The sequence below is a fragment of the Girardinichthys multiradiatus genome, chromosome 4, assembly GCF_021462225.1.
Source record: "Girardinichthys multiradiatus isolate DD_20200921_A chromosome 4, DD_fGirMul_XY1, whole genome shotgun sequence".
In the NCBI taxonomy this organism is placed as follows: domain Eukaryota; kingdom Metazoa; phylum Chordata; class Actinopteri; order Cyprinodontiformes; family Goodeidae; genus Girardinichthys; species Girardinichthys multiradiatus.
This window is the reverse complement of record NC_061797.1, coordinates 24,540,940-24,556,798: the sequence shown is the minus strand read 5'-3', so window position 1 is coordinate 24,556,798 and position 15,859 is coordinate 24,540,940. Positions and strand designations below refer to the sequence as shown.

The 15,859-nt window shown below is 39.1% G+C and overlaps 1 protein-coding gene across 2 annotated transcripts; it reads right to left on the bottom strand.

Moving 5' to 3' along the window:
• Positions 1-2,433: 2,433 nt before the first annotated feature.
• LOC124867638 (cartilage intermediate layer protein, nucleotide pyrophosphohydrolase) lies at positions 2,434-15,138 on the bottom strand. Of its 2 annotated transcripts, none has more exons than XM_047364186.1 (9): positions 14,986-15,138; positions 14,088-14,254; positions 8,060-8,113; positions 7,667-7,936; positions 7,345-7,524; positions 6,934-7,239; positions 5,693-5,801; positions 5,196-5,344; positions 2,434-5,107 (listed from the first exon to the last, which is right to left on the bottom strand). In XM_047364186.1, exons 2-9 carry the CDS (start codon positions 14,149-14,151, stop codon positions 2,748-2,750), a joined length of 3,492 nt encoding a protein of 1,163 aa, XP_047220142.1. In that variant the 5' UTR covers positions 14,152-14,254; positions 14,986-15,138; the 3' UTR covers positions 2,434-2,747. The 2 variants fall into 2 exon arrangements, with proteins under 2 accessions (XP_047220142.1, XP_047220143.1); XM_047364187.1 differs by having other exon boundaries at positions 14,088-14,209; positions 14,986-15,132.
• Positions 15,139-15,859: the final 721 nt, after the last annotated feature.

Genomic DNA, 15,859 nt, shown 5'->3' with positions numbered 1-15,859 from the left:
ATCTCTGAATAAATGGTAACTGCTAGTCTAGCGTCAACCCAAAATCAAATTTCTGACAACTCATATCCAACCATGCAAAAGCTGTTTTAGAAACCTTGACACCACGAGCACTTTTGCTTTGAATGTTTATTTGCATAAAAGTATGTGGATATATATGGCCTGTTGTGGTCCGTTCAAGTTATGTTTTGCTGGAAACAATTCCTAAAAAAGGAAGAAGTGGGCCAACCTGTAACTGAGGGAATACTAAAACAGAGTAAAAAGGAAGAAATTCTTAATTAGCTTGAACCACTTAGATGTTTTCTATTGGAAAACTGTTGCATCAGTTCTCCAGAACTGAATAAGAAAAGAATCAAGTTGCTTTCTATTTAAGTATTTAGGATCGTCATGTCTTGGATGACTGAGAATCTACACCAACACTGCTTTAAATTGTTACTCTGCAAGGCTGTAAGAAACATATATGCTACAAGGGTTTTATGAGTGTATTGTACTGAATTTTGTAACCTAAAAACTGCATATATATTCATTGACTTCTAATAACTACCTAAGGTAAAACAGAGTTTGTATACTGTAACATTTTTGAGATATGGGATTTTCAGATGACAAAAACTTAAATTTGCCACCAGGCTGAACAATTTAACTTATCTCTGATCATTAAAACTGTCATCTACTGCAGGTACAACACTGACTGCTCAAATGTTCTGCAAACAACCATAAAATCCAAACTATCACTTAAGTTTAAAATTGATGATTGTCAGATTGGACCTTCCCAGTTGGGTGAGTCCTTGAATAGCTCTCTTGGGTTAGAAGAAACTAAAATAACAGGGACACAAAAACATTATTGGGATTCTTTGGGATATCTTGATTGTGCTTCATGGAGTTTTGGAAATCAGTAGTGGAGCGTAAAGAGTTGTTTGCACATGCATGATTTAAAATACTATAGGGTCACTCAGAGATGTACAGGGGTTGGACAATGAAACTGAAACACCTGGTTTTAGACCACAATAATTTATTAGTATGGTGTAGGGCCTCCTTTTGCAGCCAATACAGCGTCAATTCGTCTTGGGAATGACATATACAAGTCCTGCACAGTGGTCAGAGGGATTTTAAGCCATTCTTCTTGCAGGATAGTGGCCAGGTCACTACGTGATACTAGTGGAGGAAAACGCTTCCTGACTCGCTCCTCCAAAACAGCCCAAAGTGGCTCAATAATATTTAGATCTGGTGACTGTGCAGGCCATGGGAGATGTTCAACTTCACTTTCATGTTCATCAAACCCATCTTTTACCAGTCTTGCTGTGTGTATTGGTGCATTGTCATCCTGATACACGGCACCGCCTTCAGGATACAATGTTTGAACCATTGGATGCACATGGTCCTCAAGAATGGTTCGGTAGTCCTTGGCAGTGATGCGCCCATCTAGCACAAGTATTGGGCCAAGGGAATGTCATGATATAGCAGCCCAAACCATCAATGATCCACCACCATGCTTCACTCTGGGCATGCAACAGTCTGGGTGGTACGCTTCTTTGGGGCTTCTCCACACCATAACTCTCCCGGATGTGGGGAAAACAGTAAAGGTGGACTCATCAGAGAACAATACATGTTTCACATTGTCCACAGCCCAAGATTTGCGCTCCTTGCACCATTGAAATTGACGTTTGGCATTGGCATAAGTGACCAAAGGTTTGGCAATAGCAGCCCGGCCGTGTATATTGACCCTGTGGAGCTCCTGACGGACAGTTCTGGTGGAAACAGGAGAGTTGAGGAGCACATTTAATTCTGCCGTGATTTGGGCAGCCATGGTTTTATGTTTTTTGGATACAATCCGGGTTAGCACCTGAACATCCCTTTCAGACAGCTTCCTCTTGTGTCCACAGTTAATCCTGTTGGATGTGGTCCATCCTTCTTGGTGGTATGCTGACATTACCCTGGATACCGTGGCTCTTGATACATCACAAAGACTTGCTGTCTTGGTCACAGATGCGCCAGCAAGATGTGCACCAACAATTTGTCCTCTTTTGAACTCTGGTATGTCACCCATAATGTTGTGTGCATTTCAATATTTTGAGCAAAATTGTGCTCTTACCCTGCTAATTGAACCTTCACACTCTGCTCTTACTGGTGCAATGTGCAATCAATGAAGACTGGCTACCAGGATGGTCCAATTTAGCCATGAAACCTCCCACACTAAAATGACAGCTGTTTCAGTTTCATTGTCCAACCCCTGTATTGTCCGGTCTGATTTAGCAAAGTGCATTGCTGCACAGAGCGGAGTACAAAAAATGTAAACTGGTAAATATCCCATTTGCAGCCTGATGAAGCTGTATTTCATTGGCTGCTTCAAAAAGATCCACTGGTGTCACTACAGTAAAGTGCTGATTAACCATCAAGAAGGACATAGATTAGTTGGTCAAATGTTTCATACTTCAGGCATTGTATTCAAATGTAAACTTTATTTATTTTATGCATATTTGTTCAGGTACATGTGGGCTCCTGAGAAAGGGGGCTATACATAATTAAAAACCTATAATACCTAAGTCACTAGTCCAATTTGGATGTCGATACACTAATGCTGAAAATTTAGTTGTAAAATTCTGCACCAGGTTAATTATAAAGTATAACTGCAACTTGAATATGTTTTGGTAAATCGTTTAAACCTCAAAAGCTGCTTCAGTGTCCCGTTATTTCCAGACCTCGTTGTAGCTCTTTGCTGAGTCTATTTGTAGAGCCATGAACTTTGGAGTTACTTATCTTCTGCCTTGTGGATCCCTCCCTGTAAGGTTTCTGGTGCTACGTTTACTGCTCCTGCGCAGTGTGTTGGCCCTCTGTCGGCGTCTGGTTTTCCTGTTGTCTCCTCTCACAACGCTTGTTACTATCTGACTTTGAGAGCTCTGCATAGCTTGAAAGACACTCTGTCGTGTCACTTCACGGTCCCCACAAGTGAAACTTAGCGCCACGCCCTCGTTGGTTTTCATTACCCGAGATGTGCCATCAGAAGTGCCATCAAAGCAGCGCCCAAGCGCAATCTCTTTTGCTGTGCGGGGATCCTGTTCCGTCTCTGTGTAGATTCCATAATTGTGACCCAGAGAGTCAAGAGGTGCCACCATGGTGAATTCATTGGTGTCATTGTTGACTGCTAGAGGTAGGTGGTTCACCAGATAGTCTTGAAGCATTGTGTTCACATGGTCTCTCCTACAGCTACCTTGAGGAATCACCTTCACCAGGGTACGATCCACACGGTCCTGATCATACAGCATTCCGCTGCACTTGAACTCCAGACACACTGCTGAAACATTTGCCTGTTCCATATCACGAATGCTGCGAGTGTCTCTGAGACCATACAACTGGCCTACTGTCTTTGGATGGGTGCCACCCATGTTACGAGACCTTACATTGATTTCATGTGGACTGCTGATTTTAACCTTGATGTAGCAGGCCCGGTATTCCATGGGTTTAGGCCACCAACTCAGGTAATCCTCCGTCCAGCTCATTGGGTCATCTTCATTGAATGGCACAGTGTTGTAATCATAACGGTCTCCTTCAACTCTTGAAAACCTAAAGTGTGCTGCACTAAATGGGGCCTCCTCACATTCTTTCAGCTTTTCGAATGCATACACAGGTCCATTGGATTCTTCAGCTGTATTTGGACTTGGTTTTGCCACATTGATACTAAAAGCGGTCTTCTTTACTCTAGGATCCTCGTGGTCTGTTCGTCTGTAGTTGAGTTTTCTCAGGTAAGGCTGCGGCACTCCAACAAGGCTGGGATTAAGTTTAGGAGCAGAAGCAACAGCCTCCAGTTCCTCCCCTCCGAGGTTAGCCATCACATATGCAGAATAGGCATCAGGTTTTTGTTCATCACAGAAAGCTGGAAGACAAGCTCCATTGGGGCCAGTGACAATGCTATCAAAACGACCCCAAGCACGTGGATTAGTGGAGTAGCCTGCTGTTGGTTCCATGTTTATAAGACTCACCAGAACTCCCTCTACTTGCTCACTGGGCATGAAACGCTCACTGCGGAAAGCTCTCACTTTTACATAACACCTACGGTTTTCAGGAACATCCAGATTAAACAGACGCCTTTCTCTGATCTCCATGTTTCCAATTAAAAACGTTCTCTCCTCCCTTTTGCCTCTCTTTTTCTTCTCTAGCTGCAGACTTCCTTCCTCCTCCCACAGGCCAGTTTCAGGGTTTAGTGACCACAGCTTCATGTTGCTGAGGTGCTCTGACATTGTCACCTGAGCAGAGTCCAGGAACACCTTCACCTCACCTGCATTTAGAGGCTCATTATTTCCCTCACCTCTGAAGTCAACTGAAAACATGCCGTAGGTTCTCAGTGGAAGTAAATCGCCTTCACCTCCTATAAAATGAAGGTCACTTGAAGCAGCAGCCGCGGTGGAGACATCTCTTGGGTCTAAGAATGTAATGCTTGCATTGACATTACCAGTAAAGACGTCTCCGTTCACCTTATAGAAGGAATGAGGAGGAATCTGGATTTGGACCATTGCTTCCTGGCCCTCTACTTCCCCTAGATCTAGAGTGTTAGTTTCTAAAGAGCTGATGGTCACAGGAGCTTTCTTCCGTAGAAGTTTGATTTCATGGTAAACAGCTCCCCCTTTAGTGTTAAATGGGAGCACCTTTGTGGTGTTGACAAATTTCTGCATGTTGTCAACAAAAGTCAACACCAGTCTTTCAGTGTCAGGGGGAACCTGGACAGAGAAGGTGCCTTTGTATCCTGTGCGGCTAATTCTAACTCCATTCATGAAGATGTGGCCAAACCTCATTGGCTCACCATTGTCTGCTGCAATAGCCCGACCATACACAACGGCCTTGGTGTCCACACATTTCTGACAGCCACACTCCGTCACCACCATGGTGGGCAGGTGGTAGCCTTGGCACGTCAGCTGCCTCTCTTCCATCTTTGCCACACCGCAGCAGTACGCCACGTTGTCCTTGCACCTGATAGCATTGTCCAGCTGCCCAGCACATGTACTTGAGGGGCACTTGCCCACATTGTAGTAAAAGGAGTTTGTGCTGTTTTGATAGCAGTCATGTGGAAGGCGAATGAGGTGAGATTCAGGCTTGGGGTTGCATGAATGCTGGTGTCTACCTGTATTTGAAATGTATGGATAACATTATTTTAACATCATAAGACACATTCTTTTGATGCATGTTCAGTTAATTTTCTAAGAACACACCTATGATTTTTAGAGTGGCGGGTTTGGTCTTAACAGCGCCGGACGGCCCACTTGCTCTGCAGTAGTACTCTCCTGCTTGCTCTGGATGTAAATCCTTCAGGACTAGCATGCTCTCGGACTGGATTTCCATGAGAATGTTGTTATGAAACCTGTTCGCTCACACACATGAGAAAATAATTCAAAAAAATGCTAAAAGTTTAACTTTAGAGTAAAAAACATTTTAGGAATATACAGTGCTTGTGGGAGGTTTTACATTTCGAGCTTCCTGTAGCAGCAAGCTGTGCTGCAGAGCTAACAGTAGTTTGTGTGCAGACAGAAACAACCAGTGGACATTCAGTTTATTGTTTTTGTGTTATTCAGTTTCAATTCTATCCTCTTACTTACACCTTTTTGGTAGTGTCTACACCTATGAAAAATATGTTCCTCAGAAAGTTCCTCCTGTCCCCTCAAGGCAGGGTACTAAAAACTAGAGCTGTGTGTATGAGTTGAGCTATCACCATTGATACTTGTCAGGCCGTGGTGTTCCAGCTACTTTGCAGCAGAAGGCAGCACTTTGTCCCTCTCTTCTGGCTTTACTCTCAGGGTTGCTCAAGACATGAAGTTTTTCTAACAAAAAATAAAGTTACATTCAGCAGCAATATATACAGTTACAACAATATATTAACATGCAACCTTTTTTTCTTATTGTCTGACAGAAAACTAAACAGTTCTTGTTTTAGATTTATTGGGATTAACAAAAGTAATTGTAATTGCCAGAATAATGAGTAAGATAATTTTTTATGAGACTATTTTCATTTTTCCCACTTTCAAGTGTACACATATTTTATTGTACTTGGTACATTTACTTTTAAAAACAGACTCTTTATGGCATCATTTTGCACTCTTCTAACATTAGTTTGCCGGAATGTTTGCCTTTTTCCCCTGACAGATCTGAGTCAGGTTTGTAGATCGCCTCGAATTTGTCAGCTCTACCCACATATTTTCTGTGGGATTGAGCCACATTAGGGGTTGTTGTCTTTAAGCCATTTTGTAAATAATGTGGCTGTAAGCTTAGGGTCACTGCCCATTTGGAAGTCCCATTTGTGCCCAAGCTTTATCTTAGTGATCAATATCCTGAGACATAGCTTCAATATTTCCTCATAGTATTGCCATCTATTTTGTGAAGTGCACCTATCCTTTCTGCAGCAAAACATCCACACATGTTCCTGCCATGCATGTACTTCACTTTTTGGATGGGGTTCTCAGGCTTGTAAGTTTCAGCCTTTTTCCTTCAAACCTAACAGTGATCTTTATGGCCAATCCATCTCCATACATAACTTTTTTTCCATATGGATAAAGACAGTCTTAACAGATTCAGAAGGAACCGTAACAAGGCTTTTTTTTTTTTTTCTTTGCTGATTTCTTTTGATTTTTCCATGATAACACACAAGCAAGTAGTGTGTTTGAGTTGTTGCCTTATAATACATCCGCAGGTGTTCTACAATGTCAAATTTTCTAAGAAATAAGAATAGTGTATGTAACCTTTAAATAAAAAAAAAAAAGCAAAACACAATGCTTCTCTCATTACTCTGGTATTTAGCAAATACAAAAAGTAATCCTAAGTAGCCAAAAACATGTAAATGTTTAGTCTGATTTAATGTCAAAAGTGAGAATTTTTTTTTCTTTTATACAGTGTATGTACATATCTGGTTTCAACTGTAAGTGGTTTTGGATTTTTCAAATTAGGCACAATACGTACCTGCTCTTTTCAGCTGCACACTGAGAACCGAGGTCCGCTCATTGGTGACGGGCACAATGACATCACGAGTAGCATGACCCAGCAGCCTGAATGTCAAGGTTGTGTTGCCATCGGGGCAGATTCCAGGGATTCGGAAATGCCCGTTGTGGTCTGTGAGGGTAAGGAGTTTGCCTGAGTGAAGGATGGCTGTCCCCTTAGCAGTCAGACCACCAGCACTTCGCACAGAACCCAAAAGGATGTGCTCTTCACACATGCAAGCATCACAGTCAGCATTTACTCTCCCCATCACACAGTGCAGATAACAATCTAGAAAGCAGAACAAACACAAACGTCAGCTCCTTTCACAATAGATTATGTCCAACTGAACACATCTGCAGGGTAGTCTGTGTATCTCAACCAAGCTTAGCTTACCTGTCTTCATGCATTCAGGGCCATTGCATGGTTTCCCTTCTATTTTAGGCCCATTGCAAGTTAGCGATTGAGGCTGGCAGCTTCGATAGCGCAGTTGTACTCCCACTTGACCACAGAGTGCAGGACATGGGCTCCAGTTGGACCATGGACCCCAGGTTCCCTGAATGTTCATTCCCATCTCTGGTAAAATAAAATTACAAATTTACACTACAGCTATTGTTCTGAAAGACACATCAGATATTATTTTGAGGCATGTTATAGGTAAAAGCAAATAAACAACAAAGTAACAATATTAGAAAAACTTGTTTTCAAGTGTCCAAACCTTTTAGACAGAGAAAACGAACTGCGTAGTTAGAGCAGTTGCGTCCAGGACTTTGCTCTTCATTGAGACACCAGAAACCTACAGTTGGGTCTGCGTGTACCATCTCCCCAGTTTCACGGGCTGGGACCCATTCTGTGGTTCTAGCTTCAACTGCCCGTGGAGTCTCACACACTCTGGTACGGTAGTAGAAGCGAATGGCGTTCAGCTGCTCATAGTCTCCTCGGCCTCCTGGGTGGTCAACGTTGAACCATGTGGTCCACTCGTAGTTGTCTGGACATGTGGAGTTTATTGAAAGAAAGATAAATGTTTAGCTTATCTACCATAGTTTAGCAATATATCAAACCAAAAAAAAGTTTAAAGCTTCATCTTTAAATTGTATTTGAATTAACACACCATCAGAGTGGTAGACAGCAGGATTAGACTCTTTGTTGTCTCCTCTCCATGATCCTACAACATATAAATGCATTTGAGTGATTAATCCCTTTCTGTCACGAGTTGTTGAACAAACACAGGTTTACTGTTTGAAAGTGGCATTTAATGTTAATTAGTCACAAAGATTAAAGGTGTTAGCTTGTGCCACATGATACACGCCTCTATGTTACGTCAAGACTCACAAAGACAATGTACTGCTGCGGTGAGGAAGGATGGAAGAGAGGCAACTAATGTGCCAGGCCTACCAGCCTCAGAATTAGCTGTACAGGCTACAAAGGCGCCTGTCCCAGCTTTACCTGACTAGTAATGACTTGTTGTTGTGTTGACAACATACAAAAATGTGTAAATGCTAAAAAGGGGCTGTCTTTTAACAATAAAGGGGAAACTATGGCTGTGTTGACACTGCAGGAATTGATGCTCAATTCCGATTTTGTGCTGAAATAGGAATTCTCAGATGGAGAATGTAGACGTCACACAGCAGTACCCTGTTTACTGAGTAATTATGGATGTTGTCATCTCTGTGTCATTATTAGATTGTTGATCAATGGAAGCTGACAAAATTATGACCACATCATAAGATGAAAAAAGGTAAGAAAAAGAGAGCACAACTATTACTATTGGCCTTTTGTGGAGCGAGGCTGCTACTTCTGCAGAGAAGTCAGTGTGGATGTATAGTTGGAGTCAGGACATTGACGTAAACATTGAGTAAAATGTGACATGACCGTTTAGACTGCGGATGTTTTGAAAACGACGTATTTGATTTAGTACCACATATGAAAGTGTCAGAATTCAGATTTTTCTGGAGATAAAAAGATCAGAACTGGGCCGTTTTGACTGCTGGATGTGGGGAAAAAAGTCGGATTTAGGCTGCATCGGCTGGCAGTGTGAACTCAGCCTACTTCAAACTTCTACCAAAGAAAGCTCCTGTAACCATCAAAGCTGGGAATGACGTCACACCATAGTTGGGAACATTCTAGTTGCAAGTCATAAAACAATGGGATATGCTAATTGTTCTGGTGGCAAGCTGTAATTGCAGTAAGCTGACAATAATGTTTTTTCTTAAAACTGAAATTGAACATGTTCACAAACATACTGTATACTTTACTGCTCTATGTGAAACACTGGTTTAAAGAAATGGAAACCATTAGACGTGTTAACAGAGTTCATGTAGAGACGACATGTGTTGTGAACTGGTGCTTTTAAAAAAAACTGAATCAAATTGATACTGGCCACTTTCACTGCATTTCCAGCTGCAGTTGACCTTTGCAGGAGGTCTTTACTGGTGCAGTGAGGTATCTTCCTATTTGTTTCTGCACAACTCTCTTAAGTTTCCACCAAATCCTTTCAGACAGATTGAGGTCTTAACTTTGACTGGACTATTTTAATAGATTGTTTCTTTTCCTTTTCTGCTGTGTTTCGGATGCTTGGGTTGCAAAAACAGTTTGGGTTAAGCTTCAGCAATTTGGTTTCAGTCATATATAAAATAATTAGGGATACAAAGGAAAACTATAACTTTTTTTAGAGTAAAGACCTATTAGCTATTCTTTCAAACAAACCCTGCTTATTAAGAATTTCCCACACTGTACTCGCATGAAGTCACCATTCAGTGTGCTAAATGAGGCCTGTAGAGTTAAAACCATACCAGTTTGGTTTTTGGTTATTTTCTTTGACTACTCCATGGACTGAACTCAGGGTGAACGTTCTGGGGAATTCCACTTCTGGGAAAAGTCGTAGCTGCATTAAATGTTTTCCACTTATGAATGATTGTTCTCACCTGCTTTATTAACCCTTCCCAGATTTATAAGCAGCAACACTGGCTTCTCTTCTACTCGTCTTCTATATGTTCAACAAGCTTTTAACACAACAATAATCTCCTAAATGTCTGTTTTTATTGTGGTACTCAAAGTTGAACATGCCAAGCAAATCAAACGAGTTTTATTATTTGGTAAACAGTTTGTAACCCTTTTCTTAAATAAATAATAACATGGCGTAACTTATGTGCTGTTTAGAACTGTGGTTTCAAACCTTTTTTGACTTGTGTACCCCCTGAGCCATTTTGTTATACCATGGGTAGCCTCGCAGTCAAACGTGTTAGCAAAAATAGAATGTACAACAACTGCTTATGAAATGATTACTGAAATGAAAATCATTTTATTTAATCTCCTGAACTTGAACATTTAATTCCTTAGGCATTTAATTAGTTTCAAATTAAACTCTCAAACTCATATGATGACTCTGTTGCCGTAAAAGTGAATAAGTAATCTAAATAAATACAAAATCAGCATGAATAATGATCCTACCTTTGTTATAACAAAAACTGGAACTCTTTTGAATGAGTCCTCAATAAACACATTTTAACTTAAAAATTCAGGAACAGAGCACTTAACAAAAATAATGTTCAGGCTCACTATATCAGTTTCACTTTGTTTTCATCATTTAACTGAGCTTTAATGAGACACCTAAGATTGCTTGTCAATAATAAGCTTTGATAGATTTGGAAGCAGAGTGGAAACAGCTGTTACTTTTCTCTCTCTCTCTTTTCCAATAGCAGAGCGTTGTGCAGGTGAACAGCAATGACACCACTGCTCTAGCCTTTCCCACATGTAGTTGTTTTATTGTGCCTTTTTTGCTCTTTGGTTGATAAAAACCAGGTGTATTTTGCACCTGCATCATAATAAAGCATCACACATCCAAGAATCATCCCTACTAACTGATGATATTTACCCATCATCTTGGAAATAATATATTAAATCTTTCCATGTACCCCCCTGCAATGTGCTCACGTACCACTAAGGGTACGAGTACCCCTGGTTGGGAATCACTGGTTTAGAAGGCAGTATATTTGCCCAATGGTTACATCTGTTGATGTTAAATAAAACTGATTTGAGACATGTACACATCTTCTACTGTGATCATAAGAAATTTGGAATGATCTTTAATAAAGAAACATCTAAGATTGAAAGCTTTAAGATGTTCTGGGAATTAACTTACTTACTGGGAAACTTTGCTATGGGTAAATAAACTAAAATTAATAGAAATAAGCAGACAGAAGAAATTAATATTTTTAATTTTGCAGCAAAAAAAATACTATTACAGGAATATATTAGATTGGGGATGGGAGAATCTTACTTCTACTTAATGATGTGGTCGGCAAAGTTTCTGGAAAATCAGATAGTGGCTTTGAATCAGAGCTGGGGTCTTTCTTTGTCGAGGTTGCATGTTTTCCTTGTTTATTCTTTTGTTCCCGGACTGGCTTTAGAGAAACACATAGGTCATAACACTAAAAATCAAACAAATAGATGGCATGAGAGTGCCTCAATTGCCATTACCAGATTACCAGATGCCTGTCATCTAAAACTAGAAAGCTTTTGTCTGGCCACTTTATAATGGAGTTTTGATTGCCAGGTTATTACTCTTTGTTTTTTTTGTTTTTTTGCCTCCTTGGTCAGTGACCTTGCTTTCTTATTCCTTACTCATTAGATTAAGTCTCTTAATAATGTAATGTAATGGTTCTAAACTTTTTACAGTAAATTTAAAAAAATTTGGTTGACTGGAATTTTAATTCATCTTAAATATCTCACTTTTGTACTCATATACTGTTTCATTTTTGGACTTGTAAGACACGGCAATTTTAGTAAATTAACTTAACCTCATATAGCTCATTTTTGTTTTAACATGCTTGGAGTGACACAAATCACTTTAGGAATCCAGCCTTTTGCACATTTCACTGATCTAGGCAAGACTTTTGCAAATGACCTTCATCATAATTTGAGATTGATCTGAATTTTGTCATCAGATGGTGATGATGTGGAGATGATGCTCTGGAGATTTGCAAAAAAAGCGAACTTCATAACCCTGGTACTGAAACTGTTTATTTAAATGCAAGTCAGTACATGTAAAGTATTTCTTACTGTGAAAGATTACCTTGCGCTTGGTTCGAACTTAGTAAGCTTTTGAAATGATATGTAGTTAATTTATGATTAGTTACAGTATTTATTTTAAATAGGCATTTTATTATTTTAATGTACTTTTGGGTTTTTCCGCGCTGGTGGCGCAAGTGTAAAAGGGACTACCCATACTCAGAGGCTTCAGTCTTCAATGCAGCCCATTGCGGGTACAACTTCAGGTCCAGGTGACCTTTGCTGCATGTCCTCCCCCTCTCTCCACCTCTTTCCTGTCGGCTTACAGTCGGAAAACTGAGACAAATGAAGGCCACTAGTGCTGCAGAAAATCATTGAACTGTCTCTGCTTGAAAACTTAAATATCAGGGTTTGAAAAAAAATTGTAAGACTAATTTTTATCAATGACTTTCTAATGCGGTGTGGCAAATGTTTTGCTGAACTGTTTTTCTGGTGGAGTTTTCAGACCTTGATGACATATAAGGTGACTAATACTTGAGCCTGAGAAAATGTCTGAGACAAAAAACACACGACACCAAGTAGAAGCCCAATGAAATATATTAACCCTGACCAACTAGTTTAAGATTTGTTTCCAGTTGTTTTGTTCCAAGTCCATTTTTGTTTCTCTGCCTTATCTTTAAAATTCCAGCAAACGTCATTTTATTTTGCTTTCTGTAATAGAGAACCTACTTATCCAGCAAGATTTTTGTACTTTAACTTTAACTCAGTTCTAAATCCAGAAGGAGAACCCACTGAGACCTCCAAGGATTGTTCCAGGCTTCAGTGGCTGCATTTTTGGAGTGACCTTTGAGGGCAGATGGAACTGCTGTTGAAGCTGACTTCCCCCAGCAGAGTGAATGGCACCTGAAGGCACCAGAGAGAAAATAGCAAGTTGGTTCCAAAAAATAATCAGCCTCTCCAGACTCTCTGGTGGTTCTGATGCTAGAAACTGATGGACTGAAGGTAGCTCAATTAGACCTTTTTCCTCAGATTTCTTCCAAAATATTTCCTTTGAAGATAGGTCAGGTTTCTATGATAAGGTTAGATTTTTAATCAGCTGACAGTATTATGAATGTTTATTTTCACTTCCTTTGAAGTTTTTCTTTTTGTAATGTTAGTTTAATGTTTCTTCATGTTATGTTCATTTTCAATTGAATTCTCAGTATTGTGAAAGAAGTATATTTTAAATGTAAATTAGAAACAAATCTAATTTATTCCTTTCTAAATTATGCAACAAGAGGCTCCCTGATGAAGGAGAACAATTTATCCTTCTGACTGATTATTGATAGATATAAGACTAGTCAATTTTGTCTCATAAGAATGAACAGAATTTTAAATACATATTTAAGTGGCTGTATTAATTGGTAAATATAAATATTATATATATATATATATATATATATATATATATATATATATATATATATATATATATATATATATATATTGTATATATTCTGCTTCTATGCGGCCAGACTGTAAAGTGGTCTTGATCAATGATTTTCCAAGCTTTCTTGAAGTTCTATTTTCTTTGGACATTGGTTTCTTTTTTTTAAACTTATTTTCAGTCCAATGACAATTTTCAAAGGAATGCGTTTTTGTTTGTCAACCCATTTAACTCTGAGCTGTGAATCATTTAAGCCTAAGACCTAAACACAACCAGTGCACCAGTTTTATGTCAACACATAAGAGATAACTGTTAAATAGGATCTTGAGGGCACTTTGTCTATCCATGATGTTTTTGTTTGTAAAATTCCTGAGTTCTAGAAAATTTTCATCTGCTGTAGATACATTTCTTTCTTTAGACCAAACACTTCTTTTCTGTCCACCAATTTCTATCTTTTGAAGCAGACCCTGCACAGTATGACCACATGCGTATTCAGGAAAAAACGCAGAACAGAAAATGAGTCCAAAGAAAAACCTTCAGAAAGGCTGAAGAGACATTAATAAAAGCTGCTTTGAAACAGTACAAATTTTAAAGAAAGTGCCAGGTCACTGAACATTTGCACAGTACTGTGTATCCAGATTGAAAAAAATGCATTTACCTAGGAATAGGAGAGACAAAATAAAACAGATTTCAAGAGTCCCACCTTGAACTGTCAGAACAGTGGCCGCAGTGATTCCCAGAAAGATGAGAAGATGCCTCTGTGACATTTTCACACTCTGCCGCCACACTGCACCCTCAGAACCTTCTCCTCTGGTATGCGTTTCTCTACAGTAAGTCCACGAAAAAGAAAGTCTTCAGCAGCAAAAACACCTGGTGGAATGATCAAGTTAAAATATGTTCCAAGTCCTGAATGTTCAGCACAAATTGTACATCTCTATAAAAGAGCGAAGCAGATTATAAAATGACACTAAAACATGGATCTGGTGGTAAACTTTAATACAGTTATGAAAACAATAGTTTGTATCTGCAAATAAAACAAAATGTTGGCGTAAGGACATGTAGTATGCTTCTTTTCTTTGAGGTTTTAAAGTGAAGAAACCTGGATGGACAGAGCTCTGCTCTCAGATTACACATCTGTGTTAGCCATCACCATTTATCAGGGGAACACTCAAACTCAATCTGCATCCACTGTCGAAACTCTGGCTACACAACCCAAACACCCACACACAAACACATAAGGACTGGTTTAAAAGGAGGAAAAGCTGGACATGAACAACCATGTTGCAGCTTCTTTATGTCTAATATATGACAGTGGATTTTTAGAAGAACAAATACTTAAATATGAAACATATAGGTGGAAATCAAAAACCACGACACAAATGTTCGTTTCTAACATGCCTAAAGCCTGTGATTTATCAAATGTACATAATTCTTATTACAAAAGATGTTCATCTTATAATAGTTTACTTTGATTTTACTACAACGGGTCTCTTTTTGCATTTTATTTCTACATGGTGATAATCTGACTTCTCTGCACATTTCAACCTACACATCAGAATAATCAGAACACATCAAATGAAGTAGAATTGATTTCTTCTTACCTGCGTTGAAAATGAACCCTTGCTACTGAGCTTCTGGTTTTATATTTTAAACTGGGAAGTCTTATTTAACCTTTTTTAGAAATCGCTGTCTCACATTTCTCTCCTCCTCTTTCTTCTACTCGAACGTCCTCCTTTGTCTTCTTTATAGCTCTCTGCCTCTGCCACTACTCCCTCCTCTCTCAGCAACTAGCCACAGGGTCTTTTGGTTGCACCATTACATTTTTATTTATCACCTCCCCCTGTAGAACTATGACATCAAATGATTATTAGATGGTCTTTTGTTTAAAAGATGAATTAATAGGGACTCCACATTACTAAGGCAAGTGTTAATAGATTGACCTCTGTGTTAAAAGATCAATGGTGATTGAGTCAGACTGGATATTTGCTATCTGCTCTACTCCCAATCTTTCAGTCATTTCAATTATTCTGCTTGAAAAGGATGAACTCTAATCACAGAACTATTATCTAACATACGTCGGAAATTCAGTTTTCTGTTTTAAGGTGATAATTATTAACACAAAGCGTAAATGAACTGAATAAGGGACACATTTTAATAGTGTTACAGCCTTGCACAACATATGTTGTGGTCAGATTTGAATACATTAGCTTTACACAGATTGTAAAATTTGTGCTTCTGGGTTCCGAGGAGAAATTTTAGTACAGCTGTCTATTTTTTATTTTTATTTTGTGTTGATTTAAACTTTGGTGTAATTTGCTCTTCTTAATTTCTTCCACTTAAACCCAAATAGATTCATATTTTAGGAGGTAAATAGATGTACCAAGTACTGTGCAAAAGTTTAAAGCCATTCTAAACTTTTTTTAATTCCAATTCTAATTAGCTATAAAATTTATAGTGATGTTGATCGGTAGTTCT